At 38.5% G+C, this 15,138-nt stretch overlaps 1 protein-coding gene across 1 annotated transcript in view; it reads right to left on the bottom strand.

The window, feature by feature from the left end:
* Window positions 1–13,668: 13,668 nt before the first annotated feature.
* Window positions 13,669–15,138, bottom strand: part of gcm2 (glial cells missing transcription factor 2) — a 12,743-nt gene continuing 11,273 nt past the window's right edge. The window contains exon 8 of the mRNA XM_022208354.2: window positions 13,669–15,089. Within this exon, the coding sequence (XP_022064046.1) occupies window positions 14,775–15,089 (315 nt within the window). The 3' untranslated portion in view covers window positions 13,669–14,774. The remainder of the gene's footprint in view (window positions 15,090–15,138) is intronic.

The raw sequence follows: 15,138 nt of genomic DNA, 5'->3' as shown, positions 1-15,138 counted from the left end.
AATGAACTATAGTGGTAATAATGAACCTACAGTGGTAATAATGAACCTACAGTAATAATAAATGAACCTATAGTGGTAATAATGAACCTACAGTAATATAAATAACCTACAGTAATAATAAATGAACCTACAGTGGTAAAAATGAACCTACAGTGGTAATAAATGAACCTACAGTGGTAATAATGAACCTATAGTGGTAATAAATGAATCTACAGTAATAATAAATGAACCTATAGTGGTAATAATTAACCTACAGTAATAATAAATGAACTTACAGTAATAATAATGAACCTATAGTGGTAATAAATGAACCTATAGTGATAATAAATGAACCTACAGTGGTAATAAATGAACTACAGTGGTAATATGAACCTACAGTGGTAATAAATGACCTACAGTAATAATAAATAAGCCTACAGTAATAATAATGAACCTATAGTGGTAATAAATGAACCTACAGTGGTAATAAATGAACCTACAGTAAAAATAAATGAACCTATAGTGATAATAATGAACCTACAGTGGTAATAAATGAACCTACAGTGGTAATAAATGAACCTATAGTGGTAATAAATGAACCTAACAGTGGTTAATAAATGAACCTACAGTAAAAATAAATGAACCTATAGTGATAATAAATGAACCTACAGTGGTAATAATGAACCTACAGTGGTAATAAATGAACCTACAGTGGTAATAAATGAACCTACGGTGGTAATAAATGAACCTATACTGATAATAAATGAACCTACAGTGGTAATAAATGAACCTATAGTGATAATAAATGAACCTACAGTGATAATAAATGAACCTATAGTGATAATAAATGAACCTACAGTGGTAATAAATGAACCTATACTGATAATAAATGAACTTACAGTGGTAATAAATGAATCTACAGTGGTAATAATGAACCTACAGTGATAATAAATGAACCTACAGTGGTAATAAATGAACCTACAGTGGTAATAAATGAACTACAGTGGTAATAAATGAACCTATAGTGATAATAAAATGAACCTACAGTGGTAATAATGAACCTATAGTGATAATAAATGAACTACAGTGGTAATAAATGAATCTACAGTGGTATAATGAACCTACAGTGATAATAAATGACCTACAGTGGTAATAAATGAACCTACAGTGTAATAATGAACCTATAGTGATAATAAATGAACTACAGTGGTAATAAATGAACCTGCAGTGGTAATAAGTGAAGCTACAGTAATAATAAATGAACCTACAGTGGTAATAATGAACCTTACAGTGGTAATAAATGAACCTACAGTATAATGAACCTATAGTGGTAATAATGAACCTACAGTGGTAATAAATGAACCTACAGTAATAATAATGAACCTATAGTGGTAATAAATGAACCTACAGTAATAATAAATAAACCTACAGTAATAATAAATGAACCTACAGTGGTAAAAATGGAACCTACAGTGGTAATAAATGAACCTAATAGTGGTAATCAATGGATCTACAGTAATAATAAATGAACCTATAGTGGTAATAAATTAACCTACAGTAATAATAAATGAACCTACAGTGGTAATAAATGAACCTATAGTGGGTAATAATGAACCTATAGTGATAATAAATGAACCTACGTGGTAATAAATGAACCTACAGTGGTATAAATGAACCTACAGTGGTAATAAATGAACCTACAGTAATAAAAATAAAGCCTACAGTAAATAATAAATGAACCTATAGTGGTATAAATGAACCTACAGTGGTAATAAATGAACCTACAGTAAAAATAAATGAACCTATAGTGATAATAATGAACCTACAGTGGTAATAAATGAACCTACAGTGGTAATAAATGAACCCTATAGTGGTAATAAATGAACCTACAGTGGTAATAAATGAACCTACAGTAAAACCAAATGAACCTCACTAGTGATAATAAATGAACCTACAGTGGTATAAATGAACCTACAGTGGTAATAAATGAACCTACAGTGGTATATGACCCTACGGTGGTAATAAATGAACCTATACTGATAATAATGAACCTACAGTGGTAATAAATGAACCTATAGTGATAATAAATGAACCTACAGTGATAATAATGAACCTATAGTGATAATAAATGAACCTACAGTGGTAATAAATGAACCTATACTGATATAAATGAACTTACAGTGGTAATAATGAACCTACAGTGGTAATAAATGAACCTATAGTGGTAAATAAATGAATCTACCAGTGGTAATAAATGAACCTACAGCTGATAATATAATGAACCTACAGTGGTAATAATGAACCTACAGTGGTAATAATGAACCTACAGTGGTAATAAATGAACCTATAGTGATAATAAATGAACCTACAGTGGTAATAAATGAACCTATACTGATAAATGAACCATACAGTGGTAATAAATGAATCTACAGGGTAAAATGAACATACAGTGATAATAAATGAACCTACAGTGGTAATAAATGAACCTACGTGGTAATAAATGAACCTATAGTGATAATAAATGAACCTACAGTGGTAATAATGAACCTAATAGTGATAATAAATGAACCTACAGTGGTAATAAATGAACCTGCAGTGTAATAAGTGAAGCTACAGTAATAAATAAATGAACCTACCAGTGGTAATAAATGAACCTACAGTGGTAATAAATGAACCTACAGTAATAAATGAACCTATAGTGGTAATAATGAACCTACAGTGGTAATAAATGAACCTAAAGTGGTATAATTAAGCTACAGTAATAATAAATGAGCCTACAGTGGTAATAAATGAACCTACAGTGGTAATAAATTATATTAATAATGACTATACTTCAGTGGAATGAAGACAGCCCAGGTCCAGGTCCAGGTCCAGGTCAGCACCAGGCCCAGGTCCAGGTGTAGGTCCAGGTCTGGTCCAGGTCCAGTATAATGAGAAAGGTGAAACTGCATTTCCTCTGTTACAGCCAACAGCAGGACAGGTGAGTGTCCAGGTGAGTCTCAGGTTACCTGAAGGTCATCTGTTTGGAGCCAAACTGTGTGTTTGTTTCTGTTTCACTGCTTCATTACCTCTGAGACACTGTAGACAGACAGGTAGACAGGTAGACGGGTAGACAGGTGTTTCATGTCTTCTCTGATCAGTTTGTAGCTTTTTAAAGTGATCAGGAGGATCGGCTGACTGGACTCACCTGTCCACCAGGTTTGTCAGCAGGACCAATCAGATGAAGCAGCGAGCCTCAGTTTTAGCATAGCCACATTCCTGTTAGCATAGCAACATTCCTGTTAGCATAGCAGTTCGCTTGTTAGCATAGCAAACATTCCTGTTAGCATAGCAATTCTCTTGCTAGCATAGCCACATTCCTGTTAGCATAGCAATTCTCCTGTTAGCATAGCCACATTCCTGTTAGCATAGCAATTCTCCTGTTAGCATAGCAACATTCCTGTTAGCATAGTAACTCTCCTGTTAGCGTAGCAAACTGTCCTGTTGGCAAAGCAACATTCCTGCTGTGCATCAGTGACACCAAAACATCCATCATGTGACAACAGGTGACTCACCTGTAGATTAGATTAAAAGGTAAACACTTCCTGTTTTGTGGTCATGTGACTGTTGTCGAACCAACCTGATTAAAGGAGCTTCTCTACATCTTACTTCAGCTTAGCTTAGCTTAGCATGAAACCTCCTCTCTGTACACAGTTCCTCGGTGACCTCACAGCTGACAGCGATGATGTAAGCAGCAGCATCAGGTAATGTTGAGTCTACCTGACAGGTGAGACATCAGCTGACAGGTGAGCTCCTCAGGTGTGTTTGTGTTTCTGCTCCTCTAATCTCTCAATGTTTCCATCTGTGTTTACTGAGTCTGGATTAATCTGTTTCTTCTTCTGCTGCTGCTGGAGGACTTCAGGTGTTTTCACCACAGAAAAAGAAACTTACCCTGACGACAGTTTAAGCCCAAACACTTCCTGTCTCCTTTACCTAAGTGTGGTTTTATTTATCTCACTGTAGTTTTATTTATCTTCACTGTAGTTTTATTTATCTTCACTGTAGTTTTTTTATCTTCACTGTAATTTTATTTATCCTCACTGTAGTTTAATTTATCTTCACTGTAGTTTTATTTATCTCATTGTAGTTTTATTTATCCTCACTGTAGTTTTATTTATCCTCACTGTAGTTTAAATTTATCTTCAACTGTAGTTTATTTATTTTCACTGTAGTTTTTTTTATCTCACTGTAATTTTATTTATCCTCACTGTTAGTTTATTTATCTCACTGTAGTTTAATTTATCTTCACTGTAGTTTAATTTATCTTCACTGTAGTTTTATTTATCCTCACTGTAGTTTTATTTATCTCACTGTAGTTTTATTTATCTCACTGTAGTTTATTTATCCTCACTTAGTTTTTATCCTCACTGTTGTTTTATTTATCTCACTGTAGTTTAATTTATCTCACTGTAGTTTTATTTATCCTCACTGTCAGTTTATTTATCCTCACTGTAGTTTTATTTATCTCACTGTAGTTTATTTATCCTCACTGTAGTTTTATTTATCCTCACTGTTGTTTTATTTACTCTCACTGTAGTTTAATTTATCCTCACTGTAGTTTTATTCATCTTCACTGTAGTTTAATTTATCCTCACTGTAGTTTTATTTATCTTCACTGTAGTTTATTTATCCTCACTGTAGTTTTATTTATCTCACTGTAGTTTTATTTATCCTCACTGTAGTTTAATTTATCTTCACTGTAGTTTAATTATCTTCACTGTATTTTATTTATCTCACTGTAGTTTTATTTATCTTCACTGTAGTTTTATTTATCCTCACTGTAGTTTATTTATCTCACTGTAGTTTAATTTATCTTCACTGTAGTTTAATTTATCTTCACTGTAGTTTTATTTATCTCACTGTAGTTTTATTTATCTTCACTGTAGTTTATTTATCCTCACTGTAGTTTTATTTATCCTCACTGGAGTTTTATTTATCTCACTGTAGTTTATTTATCCTCACTGTAGTTTTATTTATCTCACTGTAGTTTTATTTATCTTCACTGTAGTTTTATTTATCCTCACTGTAGTCTTATTTATCTCACTGTAGTTTTATTTATCCTCACTGTAGTTTTATTATCTCACTGTAGTTTTATTTATCTTCACTGTAGTTTTATTTATCTCACTGTAGTTTTATTTATCCTCACTGTAGTTTTATTTATTTCACTGTAGTTTAATTTATCTTCACTGTAGTTTAATTTATCTTCACTGTAGTTTAATTTATCCTCACTGTAGTTTTATTTATCTCACTGTAGTTTTATTTATCCTCACTGTAGTTTTATTTATCTCACTGTAGTTTTATTTATCTTCACTGTAGTTTTATTTATCTCACTGTAGTTTTATTTATCCTCACTGTAGTTTATTTATCTCACTGTAGTTTTAATTTATCTTCACTGTAGTTTAATTTATCCTCACTGTAGTTTAATTTATCTTCACTGTAGTTTAATTTATCTTCACTGTAGTTTATTTATCTCACTGTAGTTTAATTTATCTTCACTGTAGTTTAATTTATCCTCACTGTAGTTGAATTTATCTTCACTGTAGTTTTATTTATCCTCACTGTAGTTTAATTTATCTTCACTGTAGTTTTATTTATCCTCACTGTAGTTTATTTATTCTCACTGTAGTTTTATTTATCTTCACTGTAGTTTTATTTATCTCACTGTTAGTTTATCTTCACTGTAGTTTCATTTATCTCACTGTAGTTATCTTCACTGTAGTTTTATTATCCTCACTGTAGTTTTATGTATCCTCACTGTAGTTTATTTATCTCACTGTAGTTTTATTTATCTTCACTGTAGTTAATTTATCTTCACTGTAGTTTTATTTATCTTCACTGTAGTTTTATTTATCTCACTGTAGTTTAATTTATCTTCACTGTAGTTTTATTTATCTCACTGTAGTCTTATTTATCTTCACTGTAGTTTAATTTATCTTCACTGTAGTTTATTTATCTCACTGTAGTTTAATTTATCTCACTGTAGTTTTATTTATCTCACTGTAGTTTTATTTATCTCACTGTAGTTTTATTATCCTCACTGTAGTTTTATTTATCTTCACTGTAGTTTTATTTATCCTCACTGTAGTTTAATTTATCTCACTGTAGTTTTATTTATCTCACTGTAGTTTAATTTATCTCACTGTAGTTTATTTTCCTCACTGTAGTTTTATTTATCCTCACTGTAGTTTATTATCTCACTGTAGTTTTTATCTTCACTGTAGTTTATTTATCTCACTGTAGTTTTATTTATCCTCACTGTGTTTCTATCTGTTCCTTAACTGTAGAAGATGTTCCACCCTGCTGGATGGATCTCCAACACTTTGTTCTCTGGTTCTGCTGAGTTTTTCTGATTCCTTTTTTGTGTTTTTAGGGCTCCTGAGTCATTTGGGGATTTTTTTAAAGTGAACATCTTTCAGATCTTTGACTGAGAGTAAAACTCCTGATGAAACCCAGAAGAACCCATCCAGACCCGATCCACCTCCACTTGGACCAGAACCCGTGGGTCTGCTGTGGATGATCATGTGAGAGCGTTAACCCTGTAGTAACCCCGGCGTGTCTGAGACGGTGGTTCCGGTTCATCGGCGTCTCTCGGATTATCTGATGTCTTTCTGCACATGTGCAGTGAGTCTCAGGCCTGGACTCGTTCCGTCACTTCTTCAAAGATAAACTTCAACGTAAACCGACTTCATCTTCTCCACTCAGCCAGAACCACATCCTGTCCTGTCAAAACAGCAGCTGCAGCAGTGCTCACGGCTCTCACACGCCGCGGGTTCCGTGTTCTGTGTCCGTGTTCCATGTTCTGTCTCAGGGTTCTCTCCACAGTTGTGTTGTCCCTTTGCCCCTGGTCTCTGTCTACTTTAGGCCTAGTGCTTGCAGCAATTAACAGATGCATTGCCCCTGTTGCCTCTGTTGCCCCTGTGCCTCTGTTGCCCCTGTTGCCTCTGTTGCCCCTGTGCCCCTGTTGCCCTGGTCTCTGTCTAGTTTATGTTTAGTGGTGTGTTTTGAACTCAAAGCTACCCGCATGTAGCCGTGTTGTTGCCGTGTTGCTGCTGGCGGCTTCCATGACGGTCTTCATGCCTACGTGATGTTTCTGCCGTCCTGACAGCGAGCAGATGAGGAGATAAAGATGGAGGAGATACAGATGGAGGAGATAGAGATGGAGGACGAGCAGAGATTAAAAGGCAACAGGTACGACTGGTTTCAAATAAACAACCGCAGCTCAGGTGATGTTTCCCAGCATGCAGCTCAGGGATGCATCTGATTGGACGGAACGAGGAGCCGGTGATAGCTCCAGGTGAGACGTTCTCTGAACAGAAGAACGTGTCAGACCTGAACGTTCCATGAGAAGAACCTCAGATCTAAACTGTGAATTATTGAAGCACAATTTTTATTCTTTGATTTCTTCATGTTTCTGGACATTTTCTGTCTAACTGTAGTTTTATTTGTTTGTTTCTTCGCAGCCTCGTTTACATTAAAGCCTCAAAGCAGGGAAAAGATTCTGATCTATTCTTTTGGCTGTTGATGTATTTTATGGTTCATGGAGCAACGATGGAAAGAGATTCCAAAAAGCACCTTCATAACAACAAGAAGCGAAATCAAAAAGTTTGGTCAGTTTTGGTTGTGGTCATTTAGATCTTTAGAACCACCAGACTACCACCCATCCTCCTAAAAGATGAGGAGACCACCTGATGGACCACGAGAACATCTCAGGAACCCTTCAAGAACACCATATCTCCCTTCAAATACCTCCTGGACCTCCAGAAAGACCACTATGACCTTCTAAAGGACATTTAGAACCACCTCTTCTACCACCACAAACGTCCTGAAACACCTCTATAACCACCTCTAGAACTACTACAACCTTCTAAGGAACGGCTACAACTTCTCCAGTAACCAGTACAGTCTCCAACAGGACACAACAAAAGCCCCTTTTATTGCAAGAAGAATATAAAGGGTTCTCCTACCTTCTAAGGGACTACTAGAACGTTGACAACCACTAAAATCTGATATGAGACACAACAGGCCTTGACATGGCATCTAAAACCCTCTGAAGGAACTCCCGAACCTTTCAAAGGACCTCCAAGACTTGACAAAGGACCTCCAGAACCTGCTAAAAGACATCCAGAACCTGCTAAAGTGATGAAGAACACTGTTATGAACAGGCTGTTTCCACTGCAAAAACCTGGAGGTCGTTATGGTTTTAAGTCATTCTGACTGACAGAAACCGGACCCTGTAGAACCTGTGTGAAACGGTTTCCTCTGAGTGGCTTGATGCTGATTGGTTACATTCAGAGGACAACGTGTGTTCTGTCTTAGTTTAGTTTAGTTTAGTTTAGTTTATTTGAAAGGGGACAATACAATTTCATAAAACACATGATTATACATGGTTAAAAAAGCCAGGAATTAGCCAAAAGGCGAGTTTTCATCTGTAGTCCCTGGCCATGATATAAAAGAAGCAGTAAAATACATCTACAAGAGATAGAACATAGATAGACACATTGATACGCACTAATGTAACACATAACACATACATGACAAACTGTTAAGAGAGCACAGGGCCACACAATACCTATACAATACAAGATTCATATTCAAACACTTACTATACAATTAAGACAATGAGACATCACAACATGTCACAACATAACATTTGATTCCAACATCAAAACATCACAACGGTCTTGTCTCTTAGTGTGGCAGCTGTAGGTGTGATAAGCCACATTTTAATTTTTTTTGTGAAGACCTTGTATGTCCTCTCTAATGATGTAAAGTTCTCCACATGCTCTCTCTGGTTCCTTCATCTCAGTGGAGTTTGGTCCAATAAGTCCTGAAGCAGTGGAACATGAACCCACAGAACATTAGATTAACTCCTGAACGAGTGAAATGTTCAGAACAGAGTCAGAAACTAAATAAGAACGCTCTGAGGTCAGAAGAAGTGAACAGGAGCCGACAGAAGTAAGGGCTGGGTTCTACTGTGGAACCTTAAAGTAAACAGGGTTCCTGCAGCAGGACGTCGCTGATAAGAACCCTGGATGAGTCGCTCTCCGATGCTTCCTCTGGACATCTTCTGTTGGGTTTTAGAACAGAGCAGAGTTGTGGATGTGTGGTTCTACTGGCAGACTTTGAAGACGTTCCTCTGCGTCTTATCTTCTCTGACTCACCAAAATATTCTGATTGAGGAGCAGCAGCTCAGCTGAGCCTCAAACATCCTGAGATGGAATCAGAGCTGCAGATAAGATCAGCCCGGCTCTGACACGCCTCTTTACCAAGACAGTCCAGGAGGAGATAAGACTAGTCACGCAGCAACACACAGACACACAACACACAAAAAACACAAACAAAACACACAACACAGCAGAGGACACACAAACTCCAGAAGCTCTGAGGGAAGAAACTGTGCTTCACTTTATCTCCATCTCTGTTTCTAAACACTGAAGCTTTGAACTGCTGCTGTTTATAGGGGACCTCATCCATCCATCATCCATCCATCATCCATCCATCCATCATCCAACCATCATCACCCATCCATTATCATCCATCATCCATCCCTCCATCTTCCATCCATCCATCCATCCATCCATTCCCATCCATCATCCATCCCTCCATCCATCCATCCATCCATCCACCCATCCATCTATCCATCCATCCATCATCCATCCAACCCAACATCATCCATCATCCATCCATCCATCATCCAACCATCCATCACCCATCCATTATCATCCATCATCCATCCTCCATCTTCCATCCATCCATCCATCCATCCATCCATCCATCCATCCTCCATCCATCCATCCATCCATCCACCCATCCATCTATCCATCCATCCATCATCCATCCAACCCAACATCATCCATCATCCATCCATCCATCATCCAACCATCCATCACCCATCCATTATCATCCATCATCCATCCCTCCATCTTCCATCCATCCATCCATCCATCATCCATCCCTCCATCTTCCATCCATCCATCCATCCATCCATCCATCCATCCATCCCTCCATCCATCCATCCATCCATCCCTCCATCCATCCATCCATCCATCCATCCATCCATCCATCCACCCATCCATCTGTCATCCATCCATCATCCATCCAACCCAACATCATCCATCATCCATCCATCCATCATCCATCCATCCATGCATCCATCCATCATCCATCCATCCATCCATCCATCCATCATCCAACCATCATCCATCATCCAACCCAACATCATCCATCATCCATCCATCCATCCATCCATCATCCATCCATGCATCCATCCATCGATCCATCATCCATCCATCATCCATAATCCATCCATTCATCCATCCATCCATCCATCATCTATCATCCATCCATCATCCATCATCCATCCATCATCTATCATCCATCATCCATCATCCATCCATCATCTATCATCCATCATCCATCCAGCCATTCATCCATCTATCCATCATCCATCCATCATCTATCATCCATCATCCATCCATCCAGGACTCTTTGTGTTTCCTATTTTAATGATCTAAAGTGTGTGATTTAGTTGTGAATGTTGTGTTACAGTGTGTGTGTGTGTGTGTGTGTGTGTGTGTCTGTGTCTGTGTCTGTGTGTGAATTCTTTGCTCTGTTGTGAGTCACAGCATGAAGTGAAAACATCCATTAGAGGTTGGTGTTGGGAACGGCTGAGTGTCAGGATGATTAATTCCAGCAGACGATGAAACGATGAGCAGCAACAGCAGATAAGAGCAGGAGGATAGAGTTACTGAGGATTACCTGCTGCACAGGTGAGCTGCAGGTGAGGCGTCACACCACCAGCTGCTGCCTCAAAACATCCTCCACCTTCAGGAGCTAATCAGAGAGCAGCAGGGAGCAGGCAGAGTATTGATCCTGACAGAACTGATCAGCTTGATAGATCCGATAGATCTGATACAACTAGTAGTACTGATGGTATTGGTAGTACTGGTAGTATTGGTAGCACTGATGTATTGGTGGAACCAATGACGGGTAGACAGGAGGAATTCTCACTGTGCTGTGTTCTTGGAAAATCTTTCAGGATTCACATTCTTCACTTCAGCTGTCAAACCTGGTCAATGATTGATCAATAACTGATCAGTGACTTCAGCTGAGGACAATAAAGCTGTTATTTCAGTGGTTCTTTCTGGTGCAGTTGGTCCTGGTCCTGGTCCTGGTCCTGGTTCTGTTCCTGGTCCTGGTCCTGCTGATTGACGCTAACAGAGGGCAGCGGGAGGTTCAGGCTGAGGACAGAACCACGGTTCTTGTCCCAACGTGTTCTTGTCAAAACAACATTTATTACTGGAAGGGACTGAAGCTTTGATCCTCTGCTGGATTCTCAAGCTGAGGCTGTGGACCCGCTTTAACAGAACATCTGGAACATGTTCATTTAAGACACTTGTGCTCCAAACAAGAAGGATGCCACTGGATGAAGGCCCTAGGATCCCTGACTCATCACTATACCCACCAGAGATTCTAACACATCTCTGGGGGTCATCAGGTGGAAATCTCCCTTCAACGGTGTTTCTCCTGTTTAGTCCCACAACACCTTCAGGAGGCTAAGATGAACTCTGGCATCTCAGATTCCCCCCCCCCCCCCCCAGTGCCAGTTCACACTGCACCTACACAATCCAAACAGCACCTCCACCTTCAGCTGACTCAGGCCTGTTTAGGAGATGCTCCAGGTAGCGAGCAGATGCTACCAGTTAGCTACTGCTAGATGCTGAATATCTAGAGCCGACTGCTAAAAACTGACAAAGAAACTGTACTCAAAGACTCTCCAGATCCCTCTAAATGCTCATGCTAGCTGCAAACTTCATCTAAGGCGCAAGTACCAAATCCTAACTTCTTCTTTTCCTTTCAGCTTTTCCCTTCAGGAGTCTCCACAGCGAATCAATTGCCTCCATCTAACCCTGTCTACTGCATCCTCTTCTCTCACACCAACTACCTTCATGTCCTCTTTAACCACATCCATAAACCTCCCCTTTGGTTTTCCTCTAGGCAAGTACCAAATGCTAACTGCTAACTGCTAATGCTATCTAACAAGAAAGTCCAGATTTTACTGAAAGTTTCACTTCCACTTGTTGATGTGTTCATTCTGTTTGTCTTGAAGTTTTTATTGATTGATTAGTTTGTGTTTCTGTAGAGATAAAGTTGATCATCAGCACTGGAAGGAAAAAGATGTTTATTCAGTTCAGACAGAAACAGGAAACAGGAATCTGCTGCTATAATGAGTCCTTCTGGTTCTGATCCAATAAATAAGCCAGACGTGATCTCTGGAGACGCTCCAGGATTAAATATCTTCATCAGGCTTCTCACCAACAAATAAAACTCTGGACACGTTCTGAAGCTTCATACGACGGATTTAGAAAACGTTCTCAACACAGAATATGACTTCTTTTCAGCAACGCCTCACAGCCTCCATAGTTTACTGCCTGCAGACTGATGCTAGGTGGACATCACAGGACACCCACGCTAACATCATGCTAATATGATGCTAATGTGATGCTGACATCATGGTAACATCATAGTGATATAAAGCTAACATCATGCTAACATGACGCTAGTATGATGCTAACATAATGGTAATGTAATGCTAACCCTATGCTAACATGATGCAAATGTGATGCTATCATGAAGGCAACATGTTTGTAACATGTTCTAACATTATGCTAATACGATATTAACATGACACTATCATGATGTTAATAAGAGGCCAATGTGATGGTAACATCAAACACGCATGTTCCAAACATGATGGCAATATGTTGCTAATATTATGCTAACATGATGCTAATTTGATACTAACATGATTCTAACATTTTGCTAACATTTGCTTACATGACACTAACATGATGTTAATATGAGGCTAACATGATGCAAATGTGATGTTAACTTGAAGCTAATATGTTTGTAACATGTTCAAACATTATGCTAATATGATGCTAACATGACACTAGCATGATGTTAATATGAGGCTAACATGATGCTAATGCGATGGTAACATGAAGCTAGCATGTTCCTGACATGATGATAACATGTTGCTAACATTATGCTAACATGATGCTAATTTGATTGTTAATATGAAGATAACGTGATGCTAACATGCTGCTAATATGATGTTAATCTGAGGCTAACGTGACGTGAACATGATGCTAATGTGATGCTAACATGATGTGAGCATGATGTTAATATGAGGATAGCGTGATGCTAACATGAGGCTAACGTGATGCTAGGTGATGTGACACTACATTAGTTTTTTTCAATTGCTAACAAGTATTGGTCCAAACTGAAGTCTCAAGTTCAAAACTCTTAACACAGTCTGCATTTCCATCATGTATCTCAGCTAAACAGATAATCTCATCCCCAAAACTGTTTCTCACAACAAAACACTTCATTCATGTCTCAAAATAAGCTCATTCAACCACAGCACTAGAAAATAGTCTCACTTTGGAAACAAACGCTGTCACTCTGAGCACACTGAACTACAAAATACCAACAACAGAAAGCATTACATGAAATTAATTGAGATCTTTCAAGATTGAATGATTTCTTTTAGATAAATCAGTATTTTCTTATAAAATAAGATCCTTGCACTCTGTGTTTTAAATTATTGTAATATATTGCAACAAGAATGAATCAGGAATGCAGCAGTTTACTTCAACAACATTTACGTATTTTCTCTGTGCCTTTGCATCGGTACTTTGGGACCTTACAAGAAATAAAAAGTTTACTGTAAACAAAAATAAAATGCAGAATCTCAGAATTCATGGGGCAGAATAGAAATCAAGAGATAAAAGTCAAAAACCAACAACATGTAAACTGTAACATTCACAGTCGTCTGCATTTGGCCTCATGTTTCCATCCATTACATCTGATGTCTTCTCTGATGCATTGTGGGTAGAACCTTTCTGTCTCCTTTTTATGGTTTCTGATGAGGCCAAACACAGATCACCTGAATCGGTTTTCAGCTGACTACTACACTCAGCTGTGTGTAATTAACTAATCTTTTCATTTATTTTAATTTTCAATACTTTGAAATGATTTTCCACAGATTTCAATGTGACTGCAGCAGAAATTCCCCGTGTTTTTCCCATCATTCTGTTTTGATTGTGTTTTTACAGTTTTGAACACAGTGTGTTAGCATTTGAACAGTGTCCTGTAAAGGTCTGGTGTTCTGCAGGAGGTGAACTAGAAACTGAGAAAAGAGTTCATGAATTTTGGTGACTGCAGTCACTGAATGCATTTTGTGTGAAAGCAATGAAAGTGATTCACAGTTCGGTCCACATGGACTGCTGTTTTGCAAACTGTTAAGAGTTTTGAACATGTGACTTCAGTTTCAACCAATGCGTGTTAGCAGTTGAAAAAAACTGTAACAGAAGCTGTTCAGAATGAGGGTTTCTTTTAAATCTCTTGCATGAAATTGTTTGACGTCTGCCTTCAGAAAACACTCAAATTTCCCAGCTACAAATATCAGGGGTTAACAGAAAATGAGTCATTAAAATGAGAAATGCTGCAGATTTCAGATGAACTCTGTTTGAGGAAGGCCATGAGGTGTGGCTGAAAGCTCTGGAGACACTGAAAGAGGAGCTGCTTTGGTTTCAGACGTCCTGAACTGAAGAAGGCTGAGTGATGAAAGCTGGTTTTGGTCTTGAAGGTCGTAGGTGTGCCAGGTACAGAACAGTCATGTGGTTACAGCGTCTCTTTGGCAGGAGGACAGTAGTCATGTTATCAGTAGTCACGGTAACAGCGGTGCTCCATCAGTAGTCGTCATAGCGATAGGTGTTGGGGTAAGCATAGCGGTAGTCGTAACCGTCAGCTCGCTCTGTTTTGGTCTGCAGAGGTTCAGGCTGAAATGACAAGGACTTGATGACTCCACCTGACTCGTCTGTCACCTTCACCTCAGTGGAGTACGAGGACGGAGAGGCGTCTTCCAGCAGGGAGGAGCAGCCAGGGAGGCCTGAAGGTTTGGGTGGAGCACAGGGCTGGTAGGACGGGAGGCTGCTCGGAGGTTTGGGACACGACTGGTAGGAAGGCAGAGCTGCAGGAGGCTTTGGGCAGGGCTGGTAGGACACCTGAGGACCACACAGAGGTTCAGTCAGACATTTACTGTGGTCCAATCAC

The sequence above is a fragment of the Acanthochromis polyacanthus genome, chromosome 20 (genome assembly GCF_021347895.1).
Source record: "Acanthochromis polyacanthus isolate Apoly-LR-REF ecotype Palm Island chromosome 20, KAUST_Apoly_ChrSc, whole genome shotgun sequence".
Lineage (NCBI taxonomy): Eukaryota > Metazoa > Chordata > Actinopteri > Pomacentridae > Acanthochromis > Acanthochromis polyacanthus.
Note: the sequence above shows the minus strand (reverse complement) of the source record. Positions and strands in the feature narration are given on the sequence as shown.